General features: G+C 35.3%; 1 protein-coding gene across 2 annotated transcripts in view; it reads left to right on the forward strand.

Moving 5' to 3' along the window:
* The window catches only part of BRMS1L (BRMS1 like transcriptional repressor), a 39,111-nt gene extending 14,386 nt beyond the window's left edge, over nt 1-24,725 (forward strand). Inside the window, exons 5-10 of one of the 2 annotated variants that reach the window (XM_057544143.1) lie at nt 16,642-16,738; nt 17,793-17,876; nt 18,568-18,632; nt 19,704-19,743; nt 21,588-21,735; nt 23,122-24,725. In XM_057544143.1, the coding sequence (XP_057400126.1) occupies nt 16,642-16,738; nt 17,793-17,876; nt 18,568-18,632; nt 19,704-19,743; nt 21,588-21,735; nt 23,122-23,239 (552 nt within the window). In that variant the 3' untranslated portion in view covers nt 23,240-24,725. The remainder of the gene's footprint in view (nt 1-16,641; nt 16,739-17,792; nt 17,877-18,567; nt 18,633-19,703; nt 19,744-21,587; nt 21,736-23,121) is intronic. The other variant, XM_007180723.3, reaches the window with a different exon arrangement.
* Nucleotides 24,726-25,045: the final 320 nt, after the last annotated feature.

Below are 25,045 nucleotides of genomic sequence, written 5' to 3' on the forward strand. Positions count from 1 at the left end.
TACTTGTCTTAATGGCACTGATAGAACCTCTAGTACATGTTGGAATAGAAGCAGTGAAAGCCGGTCATTATTGTGTTCTTGATTTTAAGGGAATGCTTCTAATGGTTTCCCAATTAGTATGATACTTGCTGTTTGTTTGTTTTTTTTTTGTTTTAAAGTTTTATTTATTTACTTATTTATTTATCTATTTATTTATGGCTGTGTTGGGTCTTCGTTTCTGTGCGAGGGCTTTCTCTAGTTGCGGCAAGCGGGGGCCACTCTTCATCGTGGTGCGCGGGCCTCTCACTATCGCAGCCTCTCTTGTTGCGGAGCACAGGCTCCAGATGCGCAGGCTCAGTAATTGTGGCTCACGGGCCTAGTTGCTCCGCGGCATGTGGGATCTTCCCAGACCAGGGCTCGAACCCGTGTCCCCTGCATTGGCAGGCAGATTCTCAACCACTGCGCCACCAGGGAAGCACCTTGCTGTTTGGTTTTAATAAATATTCTTTTTATCAAGTTAAGGGAACTTATTTCTTTTTTTCTAAGAATTTTCTATAAATATTGTTAGACTTTATTAAATACTTTGTGTCTGTTGAATTAGTCATATTTTTTGCACTTAAATTATTAATGTATTTTCTAATGTTAAACTGTCCTTTGATTCCTGGAATGATTATTTTTCTTGTGCATTACCAGATTCATTTTGATGATATTTTGTTTAGAAGCTTCATTTATATGTTAATAAGTGAGATTTAATTTTTAATTCTTATACTGTCTTTGATTCCAAGATTCATAAAATAAGTTAGGAATATTCCATATTTTTCTCTTCTATAGAAGTATATATTTAACATTACAGTCTTCCGTTCCATTAGTGCTTAGTACATCTTGTCTTTATGCTGCATTTTTGAGAACAATCTCATAGTGGGGTTGCAAGAAGGTACAAAAGAGCTTTTTTGGTGAACATGAGAATGAGTTGGCAACATGATGCTCCATAACCCCTGAATACTGTAATGAATATTTCAAACAAATGAGGGATGTTCTCTTACATAACCACACTAAAATCATCAAAATCAGGAAATGTACGTTGATATTGTTACTACCGTCTAATCTTCAGACTCCATTTAAGTTTTAGCAGTTTTCCCTATAGCAGTCTTTATAGCAAAGAGATCCAGTTCAGAATCACATGTTATCTTTGTCATTGCATTTAATTGTCCTGTCTTTTCAGTCTCCTTCCATGTGGAACAATACCTCAGTCTTCCCTTGGTTTTTTTAATGATCTTTACATTTTTGAAAATTTCAGGCCAGTTATATTATAGAATGTTCCTCAATTTTGAGTTGGTCTGCTGTTTCTTCATGATTAGAACCAGGTTTTTTATCTTTGGTAGGAGTATCACAGCAATGATGCTGTGTTCTTCTCATTGAATTCTAACAGGCAGTGCACAATTTTGATATGTACCATGATAGGTTATGTACACTCTGATCACTTGGTTTAAGTGATGTCTTCTAGGTTTTTCTAAGTATACTTACTTTTTCTCATTGTGATTAGTAAGTATTTAGTGGAGAAGTACTTTGAAACTGCAAATATCTCATTCCTCATAACACTTTCAATTTATTCATTTATTTATTTATATAAGTATGTGCATTGTTTCCTCACTCTTTTTTTTTTGTCTGCTTCATCTTTCAATTACTGAGGGAGGTGAGCAGAATTTCTCTCTGTGATGGTGGATTTGTTAATACCTCCTTGTATTTCTTTCTTTTATTTTCTTTTTGATATTAGTTTTCTTTCATTTCCTAAGAAAATTCACATACTATTCTTTTCAATATAGTAAAGTCTTTCATAATTTGAAATCTGGAGGCCAAAGGTGCTAATGATGAGATGCCTCACAATGCATGTCCACTGTCTCAGGTTCCTTTGGTCAAAAAGGATTGTGATTGTACAGTCCCAGAGACACTGAATGCTCATGATTCCAGAGCACCCAGTTGAAACTTATCTCCCATGGAATTTCTTTCATCTTTTTCTTTGTTTTGTTTTATTTTTTTCCTTTTTTCCTCTGTCTTCTGTCCTCCCTTCCTTCTTTCCTTCCTTCTTCCCTTCTTCCTTCCCCCCTTTCTTCCTTCCCAACCCCCAACCCTCTCTCTCTCTTTCTTTCTCTCTTTTTTAAATTGGGGTAAGAACACTTAACATGAGATCTACCTTCTTAACAAATTTTAATGTGTAATATAGTATTGTTAGCTCTAGGCATGTTGTTGTACAGCAGATCTCTAGAACTTAACCATCACAGATAACTGAAACTTTATACCTGTTGAACAGCAACTCCCTGTTTCCCCTTCCCCATAGCCCCTGGCAACCACCATTCTACTCTCTGCTTCTGTGTGTTTGACTAGTTTATATATCTCATATAATTGGTATCATGCAATCTTTGTCCTTAAGTGACTGGCTTATTTCACTTAGCATAATGTCCTCAAGGTTCATCCATGTTGTAGCATATGGCAGGGTTTCCTTCTTTTTTTTAAAGAATGAATAATACTTCATTGTGTGTATATATCACATTTTCTTTATCCATTCATCCTTCAGTGTACATTTAGGTTGTTTTTCACATTTTGGTTATTATGAATAATGCTGCAATGAACACAGGAGTGCAAATATCTTTTCAAGACCCTGATTTCAGTTCTTTTAGGTATATACTCAGAAGTAGGATTGCTGGACCATATGGTAGTTCTGTTTTTAGTGTTTTTGGGGAACCTCCATACAGTTTTTCACAGTGACCACACCATTTTACATTCCCACGAACTGTGCACAAGGGTTCCAGTTTTTCCATATCCTCACGAACACTTACTATCTTTTGTTTTTTGAATATAGGCATCCTAACAGGTATTCAGTGATATCTCATTGTCATTTTGATTTGCATTTTCTTATGACTAGTAATGTTGAGCATCTTTTCACGTACCTATCAGCCACTTGTATGTTTTTTTTGCAGAAATGTCTATTCAAATCCTTTGCCCATTTTTTAAATCGAGTTCCTTACATATTTTGGATATTAACCCGCTATTAGATACATGATTTGCAAATATTTTCTCCCATTCTGTTAGGTTGCTTTTTCACTCTAGTTGTTTCTTTGCTGTGCAGAAGCTTTTTTTTTTTTTGATATAGTCCCACTTATCTTTTTGTTTTTGTTGTCTTGTTTGTGCTTTTGGTGTCATATCCAATAAATCATTGCCAAGACCAATGTCGTAAAGCTTATCCTCCTTATTTTCTTCTAGTGGTTTTACAGTTTCAGGTCCTACATTTAAATCTTTAATCCATTTTGAGTTGGTTTTTGTGTATGATGTAAGATAAGGGTCAAGTTTTATTCTTTTGCATGTGGTTTTCCAGTTTTCCCAACACCATTTGTTGAAGATCTATCCTTTCCCCATTATGTAGTCTTGGTACCGTTATTGAAGTTCAGTTGACCATGTATGCATGGATTTATTTCACAGCTCTTTATTCTGTTCCATTTGTCTAAATGTTTATGCCAGTACCGTATTTTTTAAATTACAATAGCTTTGTAATATATTTTAAAATTAGGAAATGTGAGGCCTCCAGCTTTGTTCTTCTCTCTCAAGGTTGTTTTGGGTCTTTGGGGTCCTTTGTGTTTCCATATGAATTTTAAGATTGTTTTTTCTATTTCTGTAAAAAAAAAGTCATTGGAATTTTGATAGAGGTTACATTGAATTTGTAAATTGCTTTGGGTAGTATGGACATTTTAACAATATTAAGTCTTAATAACAATATTAAGTTTTTCAATCCATAAACATGGGCTTTCCACTTATTTGTGTTTTCTTTAATTTCTTTCATCAACATTTTACGTTGTCAGTATACAGGTCTTTCACTTTAGTTTATTCCTAAGTATTCTATTATTTTTGATACTCTTGTAAATGGGATTTTTAATTTTCCATATCTCTTTCATTCTATCAGTTTTTGCTTTATATATATATAGAGAGAGAGAGTCTGTATTAGCAGACTCACATATTTTAGAATTTTTATATTTTTAATAAATGTAACATTTTATCCTTTTTTTATACCCTTCTATCTCTGTAACAGTGATTTTTGCCTTAAAGTCTATTTTGTCTGATAGTTAAAACAGCTACCCTAGTTTTTTTTGGCTTGGAATTTTCCTGATAAAAGGTTTTTTCACCCTTTTTTTTTTCTTCTCACTTTTTTCTGGCCTTGTATTTTGGGTGTATTACTCGTAAATAGCATAAGCCTTGATTTAAAATAAAATCTCTTTTAACAATCTCTGTCTTTTAACTGATAAATTTAGTCTAATTATATTGATGGTGATTATTTTGATATTTAATTCCAGCCTATTTTGTGTTTTCAGTTTGTTCTGCTTTATCCTTTTTTATTCTTTCCTGACCTTTTTTGGGAGGTATGTGTGATTTATTGAGTTTTAAAATTACATCATAAAGTTATACCCTCTATTTCTATTTTAATGATTACCTCCATACCTTCCATTTCTATATTTTAATGATTACCTTAAATTTTTAGCATGCATACCTACATTAGTAGAATCTAAATATTAATAACTCTGTCCTCCTCCTTAGAACTCCTATAAAGGACCTTAGAACTCTAACTCCAGTTACTCCCTCTCAAATTACAAGGTATAGTTGTTTACTATTTTAGTTCCTTCTTGTTTTTCATACTTTAGATGAGACGTTATTTTGATCTCGTAAATTTAGTTCTTTTTAGGTTTATCCACATTTTACTAGTTTCTTGTTCACTGTTTTCGAGTTGCAACCCTTCCTTGCAGATCTGTTTTCTGCTTCTTGAAGAACATCCTAGGCGTTCCTTCACTGAGAATCTGTTAGTGGTAAGCTCAGTTTTTATTTGTTCAAAAATAGCTTTATTTGTAAAAATTGTGGAAGGACAGTTTAGGGGGTTATAACATTCCAGGATGACAGATATTTCCTGTTAACGTTTTTAGGATCTTACTTTCCATAGTCTGTGCTAGAAGGCTACAGTCATTCGTAGATAACTTTTTTCCTTCCCTTCACTGGCTGCAAAAGCTCTTCTCTTTGCTGTTCTTCAATTTCTCTACTGTGTGTCTCCATAGAGATTATTTTTCTCTCCTGACTTGGATTTGTTGTGCTTTCCGAATCTCAGAATTTGTTCTCTGTTAATTCTGGAAATTTCTCAGCTGTTAACTTTTCTGGTATTGTCTGTCTTCCATTTTCTTTCCTTCTGTCTTCTGGAACTGTGATTAGTCATCTGTAAGGCCTTATTCGGTTTTTCATATTGCAATAATTAATTCATATTTTTATTCAATAAGTCATTATCTGACATTCTTCAGAGCCTAATTCTGTTTTTTTATTTCTGCCAAACCTCACACCTTATTTCCTTATTTCATGATTCTGGAGGTTTTATTGGTAGTAATTCTGTGAGCCCTGGACAGAGGCTGTAGCTCTTCAAATAGTATCTGCTTTTATTTCTGCTGAGTTGTTTCAGCCAGGCATCCTGGTATGCCAGCAGCACATGACTGCCTTTTGGCTTTGGATTTTCTGGAAGATGCAGGGTCTATATTTGAATCCCAAAGATGTAGAAATCAGGCCCAAGATGACATATTTTCAGGGAAAACTTTTTTCCCCACTTATTGCCTAGGCTGAGACAGATTTCCCTAAGGTGGATTTTTTTCAGTCACTCTTTTCACTAAAGATAGTAACCCTTCAGGACCATGCAGGGATCCCAGTTCCCCCCAAGATCTTTCTCTTTTAACCAAATAGCCACTAAAAGTTATGCCTCTCTGTTCAATAACCAGCAAATACACTCAAGGAAACCCCAGCTTTATTTTTTTATTTTTTAACATCTTTATTGGAGTATAATTGCTTTACAATGGTGTGTTAGTTTCTGCTTTATAACAAAGTGAATCAGTTATACATATACATATGTCCCCATATCTCTTCCCTCTTGCGTCTACCTCCCTCCCACCCTCCCTATCACACCCCTCTAGGTGGTCACAAAGCACCGAGCTAATCTCCCTGTGCTATGCGGCTGTTTCCCACTAGCTATCTATTTTATGTTTGGTAGTGTATATATGTCCATGCCACTCTCTCACTTTTTCACAGCTTACCCTTCCCCTTCTCCATATCCTCAAGTCCATTCTCTAGTAGGTCTGTGTCTTTATTCCCATCTTACCCCTAGGTTCTTCATGACCTTTTTTTTTTTCTTAGATTCCATATATATGTGTTAGCGTACGGTATTTGTTTTTCTCTTTCTGACTTACTTCACTCCGTATGAGAGACTCTAGGTCCATCCACCTCACTACAAATAACTCAATTTCTTTTTTTTTAATGCCTGAGTAATATTCCATTGTATATATGTGCCACATCTTCTTTATCCATTCATCTGTTGATGGACACTTAGGTTGCTTCCATGTCCTGGCTATTGTAAATAGAGCTGCAATGAACATTTTGGTATATGACTCTTTTTGAATTATGGTTTTCTCAGGGTATATGCCCAGTAGTGGGATTGCTGGGTCATATGGTAGTTCTATTTTTAGTCTTTTAAGGAACCTCCATACTGTTCTCCACTGTGGCTGTATCAATTTACATTCCCACCAACAGTGCAAGAGGGTTCCCTTTTCTCCACACCCTCTCCAGAATTTATTGTTTGTAGATTTTTTGATGATGGCCATTCTGACTAGTGTGAGATGATATCTCATTGTAGTTTTGATTTGCATTTCTCTAATGATTAATGATGTTAAGCATTCTTTCATGTGTTTGTTGGCAATCTGTATATCTTCTTTGGAGAAATGTGTATTTAGGTCTTCTGCCCATTTTTGGATTGGGTAGTTTGTTTTTTTGATATTGAGCTGCATGAGCTGCTTGTAAATTTTGGAGATTAGTCCTTTGTCAGTTGCTTCATTTGCAAATATTTTCTCCCATTCTGAGGGTTGTCTTTTCATCTTGTTTATGGTTTCCTTTGCTGTGCAAAAGCTTTTACGTTTCATTAGGTCCCGTTTGTTTATTTTTGTTTTTATTTCCATTTCTCTATGACGTGGGTCAGAAAGGATCTTGCTGTGATTTATGTCATAGAGTGTTCTGCCTATGTTTTCCTCTGAGACTTTGATAGTGTCTAGCCTTACATTTAGGTCTTTAATCCATTTTGAGTTTATTTTTGTGTATGGTGTTAGGGAGTGTTCTAATTTCATACTTTTACATGTAGCTGTCCAGTTTTCCCAGCACCACTTATTGAAGAGGCTGTCTTTTCTCCACTGTATATTCTTGCCTCCTTTATCAAAGATAAGGTGACCATATGTGCATGGTTTATCTCTGGGCTTTCTATCCTGTTCCATTGATCTATATTTCTGTTTTTGTGCTAGTACCATACTCTTGATTACTGTAGCTTTGTAGTGTAGTCTGAAGTCAGGGAGCCTGATTCCTCCAGCTCCGTTTTTCGTTCTCAAGATTGCTTTGGCTATTTGGGGTCTTTTGTGTTTCCATTCAAATTGTGAATTTTTTTGTCCTAGTTCTGTGAAAAATTCCGGTATTAGTTTGATAGGGATTGCATTGAATCTGTAGATTGCTTTGGGTAGTGGAGACATTTTCACGATGTTGATTCATGTAATCCAAGAACATGGTATATCTCTCCATCTATTTGTATCATCTTTAATTTCTTTCATCAGTGTCTTATAATTTTCTGCATACAGGTCTTTTGTCTCCTTAGGTAGGTTTATTCCTAGATATTTTATTCTTTTTGTTGCAATGGTAAATGGGAGTGTTTTCTTAATTTCACTTTCAGATTTTTCATCATTAGTGTGTAGGAATGGAAGAGATTTCTGTGCATTAATTTTGTATCCTGCTACTTTACCAAATTCATTGATTAGCTCTAGTAGTTTTCTGGTAGCATCTTTAAGATTCTCTATGTATAGTATCATGTCATCTGCAAACAGTGACAGCTTTACTTCTTCTTTTCCGAGTTGGATTCCTTTTATTTCTTTTTCTTCTCTGATTACTGTGACTATGTTGCATAATAGTGGTGAGAGTGGGCAGCCTTGTCTTGTTCCTGATCTTAGTGGAAATGGTTTCAGTTTTTCACCATTGAGGACGATGTTGGCTGTGGGTTTGTCATATATGGCCTTTATTATGTTGCGGAAAGTTCCCTCTATGCCTACTTTCTGGAGGGTTTTTATCATAAATGGGTGTTGAATTTTGTCAAAAGCTTTCTCTGCATCTATTAAGATGATCATATGGTTTTTCTCCTTCAATTTGTTAATATGGTGTATCACATTGATTGATTTGCGTATCTTGAAGAATCCTTGCATTCCTGGGATAAACCCCACTTGATCATGGTGTATGATCCTTTTAATGTGCTGTTGGATTCTGTTTGGTAGTATTTTGTTGAGGATTTTTGCATCTATTTTCATCAGTGATATTGGCCTGTAGTTTTCTTTCTTTGTGACATCTTTGTCTGGTTTTGGTATCAGGGTGATGGTGGCCTCGTAGAATGAGTTTGGGAGTGTTCCTCCCTCTGCTATATTTTGGGAAACCCCAGCTTTAATATCAGGTTAGCATGCTGGTTTCTAGCTCTTTGTTTATATTTGGTCCTTGGGGATAGTCTCTTATTTTCTTAAGGGATTAGCTATACCTTTAAAAAAGAGTTTTGTGGTATTTTATCTAGAATGTCTGTCTAGGTGTGGTGGGAGTTTTATTTTGTTATGTTTTTTGTGGATATCTAGTCTACTATATTGCCATAAATAAAAGTCAATAAGATATCTTCAAGTAATGTTTTTTACTTAGACAATTATATTGATATTCTTTCTCTTCCATCATTTTTCAGCTTTGAAAGTCCTCCCTCCTCCATAGAGATGCTAAATATTTACCTAAATTTCTTGTGGTTTAATTATGGCTTGCTGTTTTGTATGTTTAATATATAATTAATATTACAATTACTCTGTTTAATTATATAATTAATCTGAAAATACTCACGAGTAGTTCAAGGGCATTTTAGATAGGAAATAAAGGGTGAATGGGAACCTACATTTAGAGTGTTATGTGTTTTACATTCATTCTCTCATTTTAATACTTACAACAACTTTATAGCGTAGGAATTATCTTGATTTTTATGAATGGGTTAACTAAGGCTCAGAGAGGTTAAATAGTTTGCTTGAGGGTCACACAATTAATAAGCAGCAGAACAGGATTGAAATCCTTTGATCTTTCTAGTCATTCAGTCATTCATGCAGTTTACCATTAAATCTGAACTTGTTGTTCAGGGCTTTGTATCTGCTTGTTCCTTAGTTCTACATTTGACTCATATAGAAATAACCTGAGAGGCAAGGGAAGCAGGAAGAAGGAAGACACACTGACAGTTGTCAGAATAAAAGTTTGATTAGCAGCAGATAGAAAAGAGGGGCCGGGACCAGAGACTAGACAGGTTCACACAGGTATGCACATAGAGAGTGTGCCCAAAACCACAGAGACAATCAGGCAGCAGATGGTTTGTGTCAAATTAAGGGAGAAAATCGTATTTATAGAATACTACAATGTGCCAGGCACTAAGATGGATGGAGATGCTTTATTTAGGCTATCTCATTTAAGCCTCCCCACAGAGCTGCAAATGAGTTTTCAGATGTGACAGCAGGTGGTAGCAAGGTCTCAGCCAGGCCCTTAGGGTTCAGGGTTAGGATTCCAGTTCTTGAGAAGATTGGTGAGAGCTCTTCAGAGCTCTGATTTTTTGGTTGTCTATTCATTTAATTATTTTTTGTTTCTGATTGTAACATTAATAACTGTCTATTGAGAAAACTTGAGAAATAAGTCTAAAGAAGAAAATAAAAGCAACCATAATCTACCAAGCAGAGGTAATTACTGTTAATAAGTATGTGTGTTTGTATAATTGTTTTTCACATAGCTAATATGACTCTATGTATACTATTTTGTATCATAACTTTTTTATAAGCAGCATTTCATGAGCATTTCCTTATGGCTCTAAATACTTTGTTTTTTTTGGGGGGGGTCATTTTGTGTTTTATTTTTTATTTTGAAAAATTAAAAATTTTTCTTCTAGTTTTATTGAGATATAATTGACATATAGCACTGTGTAAGTTTAAAGTGTACAGCATAATGATTTAATTTACATACATCGTGAAATGATCATCATAATAAGTTTAATGGACATTCATCATCTCATATAGATACAAAATTAAAGAAAGAGAAAAAAATATTTTTCCTCGAGATGAGAACTCTTAGGATTTCCTCTCTTAACAGCTTTCATATATAACATACAGCAGTGTTCATTATATTAATCATGTTGTACATCACATCCCTAGTACTTGTTTATCTTATAACTGGAAGTTTGTACCTTTTGATTGTCTTCATCCAATTCCCCCTCCCTAAATACCCTTTTAAAAATCAGTTTTTACTGGGTAATGTGTGTACATATTTCTGAAGGCACAGGCTAGTAATGAAAAACAGCAGTCCCTCTGCCATCTCCATATTTTACGTCCCAGCAGCAATTGTCTATCAAAATCTTTTATCTACTGCTTCTGGAGTTTATCCTCATATTTCTAAATAATATCAGTTTCAGATATTACCTTTTGGTTTCCTATTATGGAAGCTGAGGATTCCATAATAGTTCCCCTCATCTCATTCTTCTAATATTGTTGTGTCACAATTTTTGTTTTACTGTAACTATAAATATTGTTTACTGATCCAGGAGTTACACTTTGGTTAAACTTCCCTTTTTGTATTGCTGTACACTTTAAACTTACACTTTTTTTAACCTTGGGATTAATTGCTTCATTTATTGTTTGTTAGTTTTCTCTTATTTACCATTTCTTCCCAGAGACTCCAGCAGATTTATGAAAACCCCCAATACCATTTTCCATGTGATCAAATGCATCAGGTAATCCATGAGACCCATTTCCTTCTGGAGTCCTCCCTCCTGGGAGCAACTTCTCCACCCCTGGACACCTTGTTCACCTGTTCCTTCCTGCTACATCCTTCAGATGCTTTCTAGGCCAGCTGCATCTCTGTCTACAGGGGTATCTCTTTACCATCACCCTGGAAATTCCCTTTACATCTTTCCTGCTAGATCTTGTTTTCTTTTTTCAGTTTCATAGAGTAGCTTTTTGGGAAAAAGTGTACAGAAGTTAGTTGTTTGAGACCTCTTGTATTGGTTATCTATTGCTTTGTAATAAATTACTCCAAAATTTAGTCGCTTAAAACAATAATCAACATTTATTATTTCACAGTCTCTATTGTCAGGAATTGGGGAGCAACTTAGCTGGGTGGTTCAGGCTCAGGGAATCACATGAAGTTGCAGTGAAGAGGTCGGCCAGGGAAGCAGTTGTCTGAAGGCTTGAGGGGGGGGCTGTAGGATCTGCTTCCCAAGTGACTGACTTCCAAGGCTGGCAAGCTGTTGCTGGTTGTTGGTTGGAAGCCTTAGTCCCATGGGCCTCTCCACAGGCTGACTGAGGGCCCCCATGACCTGGTGACTGGCTTCTCCCAGAGTGAACGGGTCGCAAGAGCAAGACAGAAGTGACAGGATTTTTAATAACTTAGATTTCTGCCACATTCTGTTCATTAGAGATGAGTCACTAAGTCCTACCCACATTCAAGGGGAGAGGAATTAGACTCTGCCTTTTGAAGGGAGGCATGTCAAACATTTATTGGACATGTTTTAAAGCCCCTACATCTTTCATGTCCAAAAACATCTTAACTCACAATTCAGAGTAGGGAATTCTAGATGGTAAGTAATCATGTTTCCTCAGAATTTTGAAGGCATTTTTCCATTGTCTTCTAGCTTCCAGTATTGCTTATGAGAAGCCTCTTATCATTTTGATTCCTGATCCTTTGTTCATGACCTGTTTTCTTCCTGAATACCTATTTTTCTTTATCCTTGATGCTGCGGAACAGCAAGATGATGTGCCTTGGTGTGTGTCTCTTCATTCATTATGAATACTCAAAGGAACCTTTAAATCAGGAAACTCATATCTTTAGTTCTGGGAAGTTTCTTATATTGTTCTTATCCATTATTTTCTGTTTTCTCTTTTTGAAACTCTTATTGGTTGGCTGCTGGACCTCCAAGATTGATCTTTGAATTTTCTTTTATTTCATATAATTATTACATATTATATAGATCTTATATATTTTTATTGTACCTCCCTCCCTCTACCCCTCCCTCCCTTCATTTTTTTAAAAAATTTATTTATCTTTGGCTGCATTGGATCTTCGTTGCTGTGTGTGGGCTTTCTCTAGTTGAGGCGAGTGGGGGCTACTCTTCGTTGCAGTGCACGAGCTGCTCGTTGCGGTGGCTTATCTTGTTGTGGAGCACGGGCTCTAGGTGCGCAGGCTTCAGTAGTTGTGGCACGTGAGCTCAGTAGTTGTGGCACATGGGCTTAGTTGCTCCACGGCATGTGGGATCTTCCCAGACCAGGGCTTGAACCTGTGTCCCCTGCATTGGCAGGCGGATTCCTAACCACTGCGCCACCAGGGAAGTTCCTACCCCTCTCTCCCTTCATTCTTATTTTATTCTTTTTAAGAGCATATTCAACTTTCTCACCCACTCCTTTTACTAAATATTTTATTTCTATTATGTATTTAATTTCCAAGAGCACTTATGCCCTCTGATTACTCATTTTTAAATATTTTTTCTAACTCCTGTTCTTTCCTTATGGGTGTAATCGCTTTCCTCTATGGGTATTAAATGTAGTTGCTTTGAAATTTTTTTCTGTGTCTTGACTTATGTCTGTTTCTTTATACTTCTTTATTGTTTGTTTGTCTCTATGTCTTTCATTTTGATGCTTTTCACAAATAACTCGTCACCTTTGGCCATCATTCATATTTCAGAGTGAGTCAATACAATCTGCCTGTGTGCAGAGCTTGTCAGCTGCTGAGCTGTGGAAGTTTTCTTCTCACTGGTGAGCCTACCATGAAGAGGGCTTTCTCTCTCTAGGGCTTTTCATGTATTTTCCCCCATCCAGACCCTCCTTCATTTCTTTCTAGATTTGGAAGTATAACTCAGACTTTTCAGAATATTCCCCCTTCTCTCATATTCTTTCTTTATGAAGTGCACGCATGTGTGTAGTGTACATAATGCAGGTCCTGGGGTTCTGTCTCAGTTTAGTCACCACGTTCAGAGATTATGGCATAACATTGTGCTTCTTCCTTTGTTTGATAACTACAAGTGTGGTTTGTTGATTTATTTTGTACGTATTTTTGTTTATTTCATTATGTCTTAGGGAAGAGAGAGTTTATGATCTGGGTTCATTTGTAATCTTACTCTAGCAGTTTCTCCCTACTTTTTGAATTATGAATTTTTGGTGTCTGCAGGGTAGTAGTATGGATGTACAATAATTTATGTAGCCAATACTCTATTATTGGATTTTACTTTGTTCCTAGTTTTAGGCATTACAAGTATTGCTGTTGTGAGCATCCTTTTCCATACAGCATTGGTCGAGGTTGTTATTTCCTTAGGATGGAATCCTCAGTGTAATTACTAGATCAAAGGATACAATCAGTAAAGTCCTCAATACTTGTTTGTAAATTACTTTCCAAATTGTTGAGTTGGTTTATATTCTCAGTATCAGTTGGCATTGTTTATTATACTTGAAAAGAATGAAACAACTTTGCCAAGTGAAAAATAATATCACATCATGCACATTTTAATTTGCAGTTGTGTTTTTCTGTCTCTCTTTTTGGCCGATTTTGGCAGTGAGTATGGATAGTATTTAGATTTTTCTTACTGATTTTTCCATGCTTGTTTAATTCCATCTTATGGTTATTAGGCCTTTGTCATGTTGTAAATATTTTTTTATTGCCTTCCTCTTACTTTTGTTTGCTTTTTAATGAGTTTTTAATTTCTGTGTGCATAGTTTTAAAAAAATAACTTGTCCTTCTAATTTTTGTGCTTTGAAAGACTTCTTTCACCCCAACATCAAATAAAGAGTCACCATCTTTCCTTTAGTTCTTTTGAAGTTGATTTTTTCTCTTTCCTTCTTTCTTTATTTTTTGGCTGCGTCAGGCCTTAGTTGCGGCACACGGGATCTTCATTGAGGCACGCAGGATCTTTTGTTGTGCTGCGCGGGCTCTTCGTTGCAGTGTACGGGCTTCTCTCTTGTTGTGGCGGGTGGGTCTTCTCTCTATAGTTGTGGTGCGCGGGTTCCAGAGTGCGTGGGCTCTGTAGTTTGCGGCACGCGGGCTCTCTCGTTGAGGCACGGGAGCTCAGTCGTTGTGGCCCTTGGGCTTAGTTGCCCCATGGCATGTGGGATCTCAGTTCCCCAACCAGGGCTTGAACCCGCGTCCCCTGCATTACAAGACGGATTCTTTACCCTTGGACCACCAGGGAAGTCCCTTTCCTTTAGTTCTTTCGGATTTCATTTTGTAAATTTAACTCTTTAGTTCATTAATTTTTTTGTATAACATGAGGCAAAGAACCTGAGTTTTGCTCTATATAGTTAAACTTATTTTTCTGTTGTCATTTATTGTCATCAGGTTTCCAAATGATTTGAAAAGTCACCTTTTTCATAAAATTTCCCATAACCAATGGGTCTATTTCTTGGCTTTTAAATTCTGTTCTGCTTATCTTTTTATTCCAGTGCATCCCACTTTAAAAAAAAATGATTGTAGCTTTTTAATATGGTTTGCTCTCTGGTAATGCTAGTCTTTGAAAATCTCTGAGGACTCCATTCCAGGTTGGGAACTGTGAGATGCCTAAATCAGGGAACTGCCAAAAGGGAGTTGGTTCTGAACCCAGGCCAGGGGGGAGACGAGTACAAACACGGAACCTTGGAGCCACTTTCCTGGGGCTCCCTGGCATTGCCCTGATGAGAAGGAGCATAGGTGTCAGCCTGCGAAAGGGCTCAGTGAGCAGGTTCACTAAGTATAGGTGTGGAGATTGGAGGGTTTTGGGATTTTGAAGCCAAACATGTAATTATAATTAGTAATACTTTAAAAAAGCTAAGTTATCTGTTGACTATAGAAGCCTCTACAGGCACCAAAGCAAGGGAGTTTGGATGCCTCTTTCTTTTCTAGGTGTCTTTTAGCTGCTTCATTATGACTTTCCTTCTCAGGGAAAGTTGTTGAGGGGTTGGGGATAAGGGAGAGAAGATCAAAGAAATAACAGTGAGGAAAGATTCAAGGCACTTCTATTTGTATACTTTAAAATATACCTATTATATTTTTAGAGATGCCTTAAAAGCTTCAAACATTTTAGTCCCATTGTGGCTTTTTTTTTTAATTATAAAGAATGATCGGTAGATTTATTTTAGAACTTCTGCTTGGCCTAGGGCAAATTTATCAATGGAAAGCAAAGAGAATGCAGCAGTTAAACTTCCATATTCTTTTTTTTAATGTTAATTTTTATTTTTACTTAAAAGTTTTTTTAAAATTGAAATATTCTTAAAAACAAAAGCTTTATCACTCCTGCTCAGCATTCAGAGTCATCTTTGGTTGGAGAATCCGGCTCTATTTATAGCTGTCACACGATCTTGACTGTGGCCACAGCCTGCTCTCCCTTTTTCTCTGCTACATAACATTTCCCAATTCTTGTAATACAATGTAGATAAGGCTAGAATATCTGTAAGACTTTACCAAAGGCAGAGGAGTAAGTAAAAGGAAGTAAGCATAGAGAGTAGCATGTAATGAGGTAATTTTTCATATGAGATCTAGTTTTAGTCTTCTTCAGCTTTGCTTTCTCTGTAGCTCCTGGATTGCTTCAACTTGACAAAAGCCATCTTTTCTGTACCACTCAGGAGAACCTTCAAGCATGTGTAGACTCTAAATTTCAAACCCCAAAGAGAGGACTTCATAACTGACACTGGGAATGCTGAAAATGGGCATGGCTTATGCCATCCACAAGAAATCATAACTAACTGCATTCCAGTGACCTCTACGAGACAGTCATATCTAGCTATATCTGGCCCAATAGGCTAATATCCTTACTAGAGATAAGCGTGTGGTGGGTGGGTGGGAATCTGTCATAGCTTTTTATATAATAAACCTATATATTATACTGATGTGCATTCTATGGCTTTTAAAATAAGGGATACAGTGGGCTAGAACTAGTAGACCTGGATTCTAGTCTGATTTACTAGTGAACAGTCTTGTCTCTTAGCAAGTGACTCAATCTTTCTATAGTTTTGTTGAAAGATTTGGATATAATTAATCTATAATTTTAGGATTTTGACTATAATTGAATTGTTTAAAATAATTATAAAATTTAGATTTGAATTTTTCTCCTGGTGATATATTAGTCTATTTTAATATGATTCTGCGATATTAACGAGGAATTGTTCTGATGACAAAAAGTGATCCATTTTATAATGATATACTTTATAGGACAAGGTCTCCATTGTGGTACAGGTGAGACCTGCTTATATTTAAAAGGGACCATGGGAGCTTACTATGAGTTTTTATATAAAGTAAATATTTGCCTCTTTATTTATCACATATAAATTTAGATGTTCTTAAACAATTTAATTGTATATAGTTCTCCCTATATTTAGATTCTATATTTTCTAGTGTTAGTTTATTCGTATATTTGACATTTTATCATTAAAATTTTTAAGTTGAAATTAAACAAAAGCGCCATATGTTAAAATACTTTAAGAGTGAGTTATTTGGTACTCTTAATTAAGATAGACCGATTTGTTCTTTCTACTTATGTGTGATCTGCTTTTTTTTTTTCAGAGTGAAAAGCTTTTGTTATATGATACAGTGCAGAGTGAACTAGAGGAGAAGATAAGAAGGCTTGAAGAGGACAGGCACAGCATTGATATTACCTCAGGTGAGGGGAATTCTGTGACTGTTATGTTTAAGTGACACTAAACCTTTGGTTTACTGAGGTGTCTTGCTGTATGTAGTCTCCTATACATATGTTATGTAAATGAAGTGTCCTAATGAGAGGGGAAGGGGCAAGACTGCTAAAGAATTTGATATGATTGTGATCGTTGCTTTGATTTGGACTCACACTTCAGAAAGACGTAGAAAATGGAGCACATGAAAGGGAACAAAATAGAAGTGAGACGGGAACTATAGGCATAAGATAGTATACTACAAGAGTAGTAAGAATATTATTATAACATAAGCATAGTATTGGAAGACAGCTATAGTACATGTTCTTTCCTCTAAGCCTTGAAAGATTGTCATGTGGAAGAAAGAATAAAACCTTTTTCTCTTTGGTCCCACACAAACTAGGACAAATGGATGGACTTTCCAGGGAGGCAGATTTTTGTCTCAGAAAAAGGAAATACTTACTACTAATTAGATCAGTCCAAAGTGAAATGGCTTTTTCAGAGGTACTGTGGAAAGGATTTCTACACTGGATGGAAGATTTACTGGGTTATCCTATCGTTCTTGCATATGTATTATTTTACTTGTTACAAATTCTATTTCTCTGGTATGGAGTAGGCAGAGAGGACGAGCTGAGCTCTAATGCCACTGCTGCATTACTTGTAGTTGGGTGACCATGGGTGACAGTTACTTTAGCTTTTCTAAATCAGTCTCCTCCTATAATTGAAGTAATGAGACTATCTGCCTCAGAGGTAGCTTTGAGGATTAGTCGAGACCATTCATGTGATGTATATTTAACAAAGTGCCTGACATATGTTTATCAGTTATTAGTCACTAAGTGCCAAGTTGAATTTTGCTCTAATAAAATTCAAAATATATAACTGCTCATGAAATTATATATAGTCATATATATATGTAGAGTATACACATATATACAGTATATAAACACAGACACCAATGAAATTTTGCGACTATGAAATTATATAGTCTTTTTTTCCTCCTTTGATCTCCAGAAATCAGCTAATACTTAATTTTTATTTACTTGCCAGAGTTGTGGAACGATGAGCTTCAGTCAAGAAAAAAGAGGAAGGACCCTTTCAGTCCTGACAAAAAGAAGCCAGTTGTGGTTTCAGATATCCTTTTTCAAATTTTCTGGGTTTTTTTTGTTTTGTTTTGTTTTAATGTACATTTTTGCATTGTGCATATCTTTGTAACTTTTGTTAGTATACATTGTCTTTATTTGCATGATCCTGTAATAAGCAAAAGATGATTTATAAAACCGATTGAAGGCAGAAGGGTATAGTTTAGATTAAGAGGAGTGGGGAAGGAGTAGAAATTTAGTCACGATCCCAACTTTGAAAATTAGTATGGCTTTGTAGATCACAAGGGCTTTGATATGAAGCAGCTGTTTAGTATGTAGCATGATTGCTTAATTCTCATGTGTACTTTTTAACATTTTTAATGTCTCTGAAACTGGAGTGTCTTTAAATTAAATTAATATGTGCATTCAATCTTGGCATTCCCTTTGGTACCCTCCCCTCGCTCCTGCCTTTTCCGCCCCCCGCCTCAAACCAGTGATTAGGTTGATGGTGTATCTTGCTATCAGTGATACCATAGGACTAAGGGAATATGGTTATAACATCTGAAGTACTGGAACATATTTATCCTGGTACTAAGTTTTTTGAAGAATAATTTGAAGTCAGAATTCAGCATGCTGAAGGTTTTTGTCCGGAAGTCATTGTTCCATTCTCTGAGAAACAGAAGTTTGGAAGTATAATTCAAAATGTGAAATTCTTACAGCTAAATTGACCTTGACTTTTCAACGTCCGTATATAGTTTATATGCTACAAGATCTTGATATTCTTGAAGACTGGACAACAATAAGGAAGGTATGATTACAGAGCAATGGAATACAAGTATATTTTTTATAGTCTACTTTTTAAGATTCTATGATTTTTCACTAATACATCAAAATATTATTGTAAATATGCTTTACTTTGCAACAGTCTCTCTAAGACAGTTAATACTAATACAGATAATAGTGGATTGCAAGAGTTTTAAAAATAAATTTATTTATTTATTTGTTTATATTTATTTTTAGCTGCATTGGGTGCTCGTTGCTGCGCGTGGGCTTTCCCTAGTTATGGCGAGCAGGGGGCTACTCTTTGTTGCGGTGCACGGGCTTCTCACTGCAGTGGCTTCTCTTGTTGCGGAGCATGGACTCTAGGCTCACGGGCTTCAGTAGTTGTGGCATGCGGGCTCAGTAGTTGTGGTGCACGGGCTTAGTTGCTCCGCGGCATGTGGGATCTTCCCGGACCAGGGCTCAAACCTGTGTCCCCTGCATTGGCAGGAGGATTCTTAACCACTGAGCCGCCAGGAAAGTCCCTGCAAGAGTATTTTAAGAGATGCATGTCAGCTGTTTGACTGTTTTTTCCTGTGATAATGTAATTAATAATTTATGCAAAAGTGCAGAAAAGCGTTTATTTAGGTTACCCCAAAATAATAATAAATTACCATTCTGTGCCTAGTTCTTAGCCTGATAATGGCTCATGGAAGACCCTCAATAAATATTTGTTGAATAAACGAAAGTGAATATTTGAACCCTTATTATATGTCTTGCATCCTGTCTATAAACATTCAAGCATTATAGGATTTTCTGTGCTTGTATGAAAGTGGAGACTTGTTTTCTTATTAAATTTTTCTATTTTCAGAAGCTTCTTAGTTGAGAATTTGAGATTATTTCGGATATTGATAACACCTCTAAGAGAAATTGTTATTCTTTTTATATATTCCTATGGTCTTAGACATTACCAATTTATTGAAGCAGCTAAAGATCGTATTTCACTGTGTTTGTCATTGAGCTTATCAGTTGTGTTGTATATATTAAATAGAAACTAAAATATACTTTGCCTATGAACTCAGACATCTTTCTTCTTCTTCTTTTTTTTTTTTAAATTAAGGCAATGGCTACACTGGGTCCACACAGAGTGAAAACAGAACGTAAGTCATTTAGTCCGAGTTCAGAAATCTTCCCTATGGAGACTTTTTAAGTCAGTCCCCCATCACTGGTTTCATTTCATCAGTGAACACTATCCCCAGAATTATGAGGAATTCTTCTGGAGTCTTTGCCTCATGTAAAAGTTTCAAGATTTCTGAATGGAATGTATTTCTTCTTTTAGTGTTTCAACTACATTTCAATTGCTAATAATGGATCAGTAATTTTAAAAGTATGTACTTAGTGTTTTTTATGGGTTCAGTAGTTCTGTAGGGGAGGTTTTAGGAGTCCGTGGATGGCCTTCAAGGAGGCTGTGAATCCTCTGGAATTGTGGGCAAAATTTCTTCTGTGCCTGTGTTTTCTAGGTGAGAGATTAGAGTGCTGGCAGTGCAGTTCATCAAGAAAATTTACACACCACTAAGATTTACACATTCTGATATGCCTTAGTAAAATTTATATCAGATTATACTTTCACAATTTTTTGGAAAGTCTGAAACCACTGCCAAAGTAGTGATGGGCATTATTGTCTAGGATAACTTTCTCTGTTTCTGCCTACTTTCACTATATAAGATTTCCTAATCCTAAGAACAATGAAGCTAGAATTTTAAATAAAACATGTTTTAAATACGAAGAGTCATATCCCAACAGATAATCTATAAGAGATCAATTTCTATTTTATATTTAACCCAAAGATTCTTTTAAACTTTATATGATGTCAGGAAATTGTTAGCAATATTGTACTAAACTGCTTCCCTTGGGAATTAAGTGGAAGGGTAACTACCTATATTCTGAACATTTTTGAGTCATGGATTCCTTTAAGAGTCTCACTACACTGTGGAGTGGGTCTCCTCCCCGACCCCTGTTATGTTATCTTTAGCATGTGTACTATTTGTTTTCTTCATGGCACTTAACACAATTTGTAATTTTTTATTGATTGTTTACATGTTTACCTGTCTCCTGAGAGAATCGTAAGCTCCACAAAGGTCAGAAACATCTCTCTTTTAGTCGCAGTTCTCAGAAAACATTTGTTGAACGAATGAATGAGTGAATACTTATTGAACACCTTCTATATAGGAGGCACTATTTGAGGTTCTGGGAATACAATGGTGCAACAGATGGACCTCCTGGAACTTCCTTGGGGGGAGGCAGAATAATAATGTATATGTAAATAGATAACTAACAGATACTGACAAATTGTAATAATTGCTATGAAGGAAATATAAAGCTGTGATGAAGATTAACTGAGGAGTGGGTAGAGTGGTTGGGGAAGACCTTTCTGAGGTGGTGACATTTGAATGATGCAGAGGTGTGTATTTCATGGTATGCTTTTGACAGTGTGCTTCTATAAAGAACATTTTTTTTCTCTGCATGAGTTTATCTGGTGAATCTCAAACCATTTCTAGGATTTCAAAATGGAAGTTCTACTTGAGGACATTTCCTTTTTAGAATCAAAGTCCTGGGGAACTTTTGGAATATATATTAAACTTTGCTTTTTTGGAAGTGTCAGCTGCAGGGGAGAAAATATGAAAAATATAATTTTCAGTAGAAATATGACAATTCAGATTTTAAATCTTACTTAAAGTTGGCACTAGTAATTGATAATGTATCTGCTTCTCCTTACACTTGTCTAGTTAATTGATTTATTGTATATTGTTTAGCTTTATTAAATAGCTAAATTAAAAACTTAGTGAATTATATAAAAATGTAAGAAATGAAATTCTCTTGTTTTTATTAGATTTAGGTTTGTTATCTAAGAAATATTTTTAGTGTTTTCACATATATGCATGGGTTGGTGTTAATATTTAATGTTCTGCACTTTTCTTCTGACAATGTCTTATTAATATAACAGTTTTTGAACTGATCCCTTTAGCACCTGTGAAACTGGAAAAACACCTGCACAGTGCTAGATCTGAAGAGGGAAGATTGTATTATGATGGGGAATGGTATATACGTGGACAGACAATATGTATTGACAAAAAAGATGAATGTCCTACAAGGTAAAAAGCCTTTATCATTTCAGGGCTACTCAATATTAGAGTTTACCACATTGTTGTCAGTAAATATTTGCTGCTTCCATAGTGCATTCATAATACATTATTAATTCCCTATGGATTCTTTTTTTCTCTTGACATATGATTTGATTAGCATGTTTACACACCAGTATTAATTTTATACACCAGAGTTACATATTAAGTTCATGGACACAAGCATTAACACAAATGGAAATGTTGGAATTATTTAGCCAGGTAAGAGATCCCATTTATTAATTCTTATAATAGATGACTTGCTATGATCCTAATATTATGACCTTTAAACCAGACTGTTATGAATTTGACAGTATGCTGCCACAGTGTGGCTCTATTAATCCTTAACTTTTTGGGGTATATTACAGTATTTTAGATTAAAAATTTGCTTCAATTAGAATGGGAAAGGAATTGAAAATTAACAAAAACTTAGAGTAGTGGGAATTAAAGTACAACTTGAAAACTGAAAATTGCCTTTTAAAAAACTCAGTCTGTCTAGGCTTAAATAAAGTTTATATAATTACTTATAGAGCCTTCTAAGTTTTATCTGGTGTGGCCTTTGGAAAATATTATTGCCCATCGCTGCTTTAATTCCTTTAGTAGTTTAGGATTTAATTCTCAGAGTAGTAACCTTCTACAGTAAGAAACTATCTTTTTCTAGGCATCAGTAGTAAATAAAGTGTTTGTGTTTAGTATAGAATACTCATTTCAGGAGCAGTGTGTATAGTAACTTTTCTCATAGAAGCTCATTGAGCTAATTAATTACTAGTTATACATGATACCCATGGATTCTTTGCTTTATCTTATTGCTTTTGGGACATTTAACTACTACTACTTAGCATAGATGTGGTTAAAAAGGAGATGAAATAACATAAAAGAGGATTAAACACATATATTTTTAGAAAGATTTCTATATAAAGATTAGTAGTGTTAAAAAAAATCTGTACAAGTACCATAGATGCTTGACACTGGGAGTTAAGTCTGGTATTTGAAAGATTTCCTACTGCCAAGGCTGATATGAGTTGGAGGTGTAATACTACATAAGGAGTGGTGTTAGCTCCACTTTTTCTTCTTTTGGAGGTGGGGTGGGAATGGAGTTAGGGACAGTGTGCTTTTAATAGTTCTAGTAGTAAGTTTTACCAACTCTATTAAGAAAAGAAAGGAGATTATCTATTAAGTGTTGCTGAATGTGATATTTTTGACAGCGTGCCCTGCTGATAGCATTCCGGTAAATGACAATTACATACGCTGCATCTACCCTTATAGTCCAGCTATTTTGGTTTTATAGTTTGTGCTCTAAAATGAGTGGAGAAGGCATATTGTAATTCATTCATTCATATTTTGTTTTTTTCTTTTTAGTGCTGTAATTACAACAATTAACCATGATGAAGTTTGGTTTAAGAGGCCCGATGGAAGCAAATCTAAGCTTTACATTTCACAGCTACAGAAAGGAAAATATTCAATTAAACATTCGTAATCATGATTTAAGTGTTACCTAAATCTACCTTATTAGTGTTACCAAGTACGATGTGCCATGGGAATAAACGAAAGTATTCAGTAACTTAATACCCTCATCGAATCATGAGAGACTGTGTATGTGTAGGTAGTACTCTAAGTAGACCTCATGTTGATATGTTATTAAAAGAGACAGTGATAAAAGTTTAATCATTATCATTACATTTATTTGCCTTTTTGGCCCAGTGACCAATAGGTACATATGGTAGGGGTTTCTTACTAAACTTTTTTCTTTGGTTTTTATGTAAATCTGTCTTACCTTTAGTGAACTATGTTAGCAATGGCTACATCTATCTGCAGTTTTCTTGATTTTCAGTATCTTTGTCACTGATCATGTATTATTTGTAAAGAAGCCCGATAAAATGTTTCCTATAAATGGTTTGTAATAGTACATTTGTGTTAAATCAGAATTGAAATTTAAACATATATACGTGAGTATGTATAGATGGCATCATCAGCTTATTTAGAACTGATGGCCTTACTTTGCAATCTTGTGTTACCCCAAATTAAGCTATTGGGTTTGAAAGCTAAAAGGAGCACTTTTGTAGACTAGCAGCTTTCCTTCTCCTTTTCCTTGATTGTATGGAGGTGACCTATTTTTACAAATTATACTTCATGTTGATTAGTAAAACTAGTGTCAAGTAATAACATGCTTCTACCTGTATTTCTTGTGAACCTTTAGAGGGCAGGTATATATGCCTGGTATTTATGATGCAGTGTGTAAGTGGTGTACAGTAACTGACAGTATTGTGGTGCTTGCTGTACATGTCTGATCTTTTGAAGCAGATTTTTAGTAAGCATTTTCCAGTGGTAAAACTAGGTTCATATCCTAATTTTATTCCTAGGGCAAAATAGACAGGGATGATCTCCTTGAATCTATTCCCAAATTAATATTTTTATCTTTGGTGTTTCTACACTAAGGCCACTTGGTGCAATTTAGAAAGTATTGGCCTCTCTTCCCCTAGTCACATTCAAAATTAACTTCTAAAACCTCAGGAACAGTACAGGGAATTGAAACCCTCAATATGGCAGCACAATTGGCTGTAGTATATATTAGGGTACAACCAAATCAGGTATTCCTGGTGGTCTTGTGCACTTTAACTTCTGTTATACGGAGACTTAAGAGGATGAGGAAGAGATCTACTTATTAACACTTAGGGCAGGAATATCTGCATTTTTCCATTTGTTTTCTCACTATTTTACCTCTGCAAACATCTTCCTGTGCAGATCACTACTTCACAGTTGCCAAATGTTAAAATATTTGACTTCTGAAATTCATTATCAGCAGTTATGTACGTTGTTCTGTTTCTAATTAACCTTAGCAAATGTACATAATGTCATAATCTGATAGTATTTGACAGTACTTATGTATACAATGTTTCATAAGCATTTTTAATAATATTTGGATTTTTAAATTTAGTATATAATAAAAATGTGTTTGCGTGTCATTCGTAGTGTCTTGAGTGACTTGTGCACTTTTATTATTTATAACCTGTCTACTTCTAAGAAGGATTTAAGACAATTTACATTAATAGATATGGAGTGTTGGAGTGTTGAACAAATGTTTCTACTTCCCTAAACCACAATTCAACCTCTATTGGGGTATATTTAGATATTTAAGACAGCTAAGTTATATTTAATTTAAATATATGCATATATGTTCTACTTTAATAAAAATGTACTGTGTAAGTTCTGAAATTTTAAGTAGAAAGTCTTTATTTTAAAAACTGACTATGATTTAGTACATTTACTTTCAGAACTTCAATGT

The sequence above is a fragment of the Balaenoptera acutorostrata genome, chromosome 3 (genome assembly GCF_949987535.1).
Source record: "Balaenoptera acutorostrata chromosome 3, mBalAcu1.1, whole genome shotgun sequence".
Lineage (NCBI taxonomy): Eukaryota > Metazoa > Chordata > Mammalia > Artiodactyla > Balaenopteridae > Balaenoptera > Balaenoptera acutorostrata.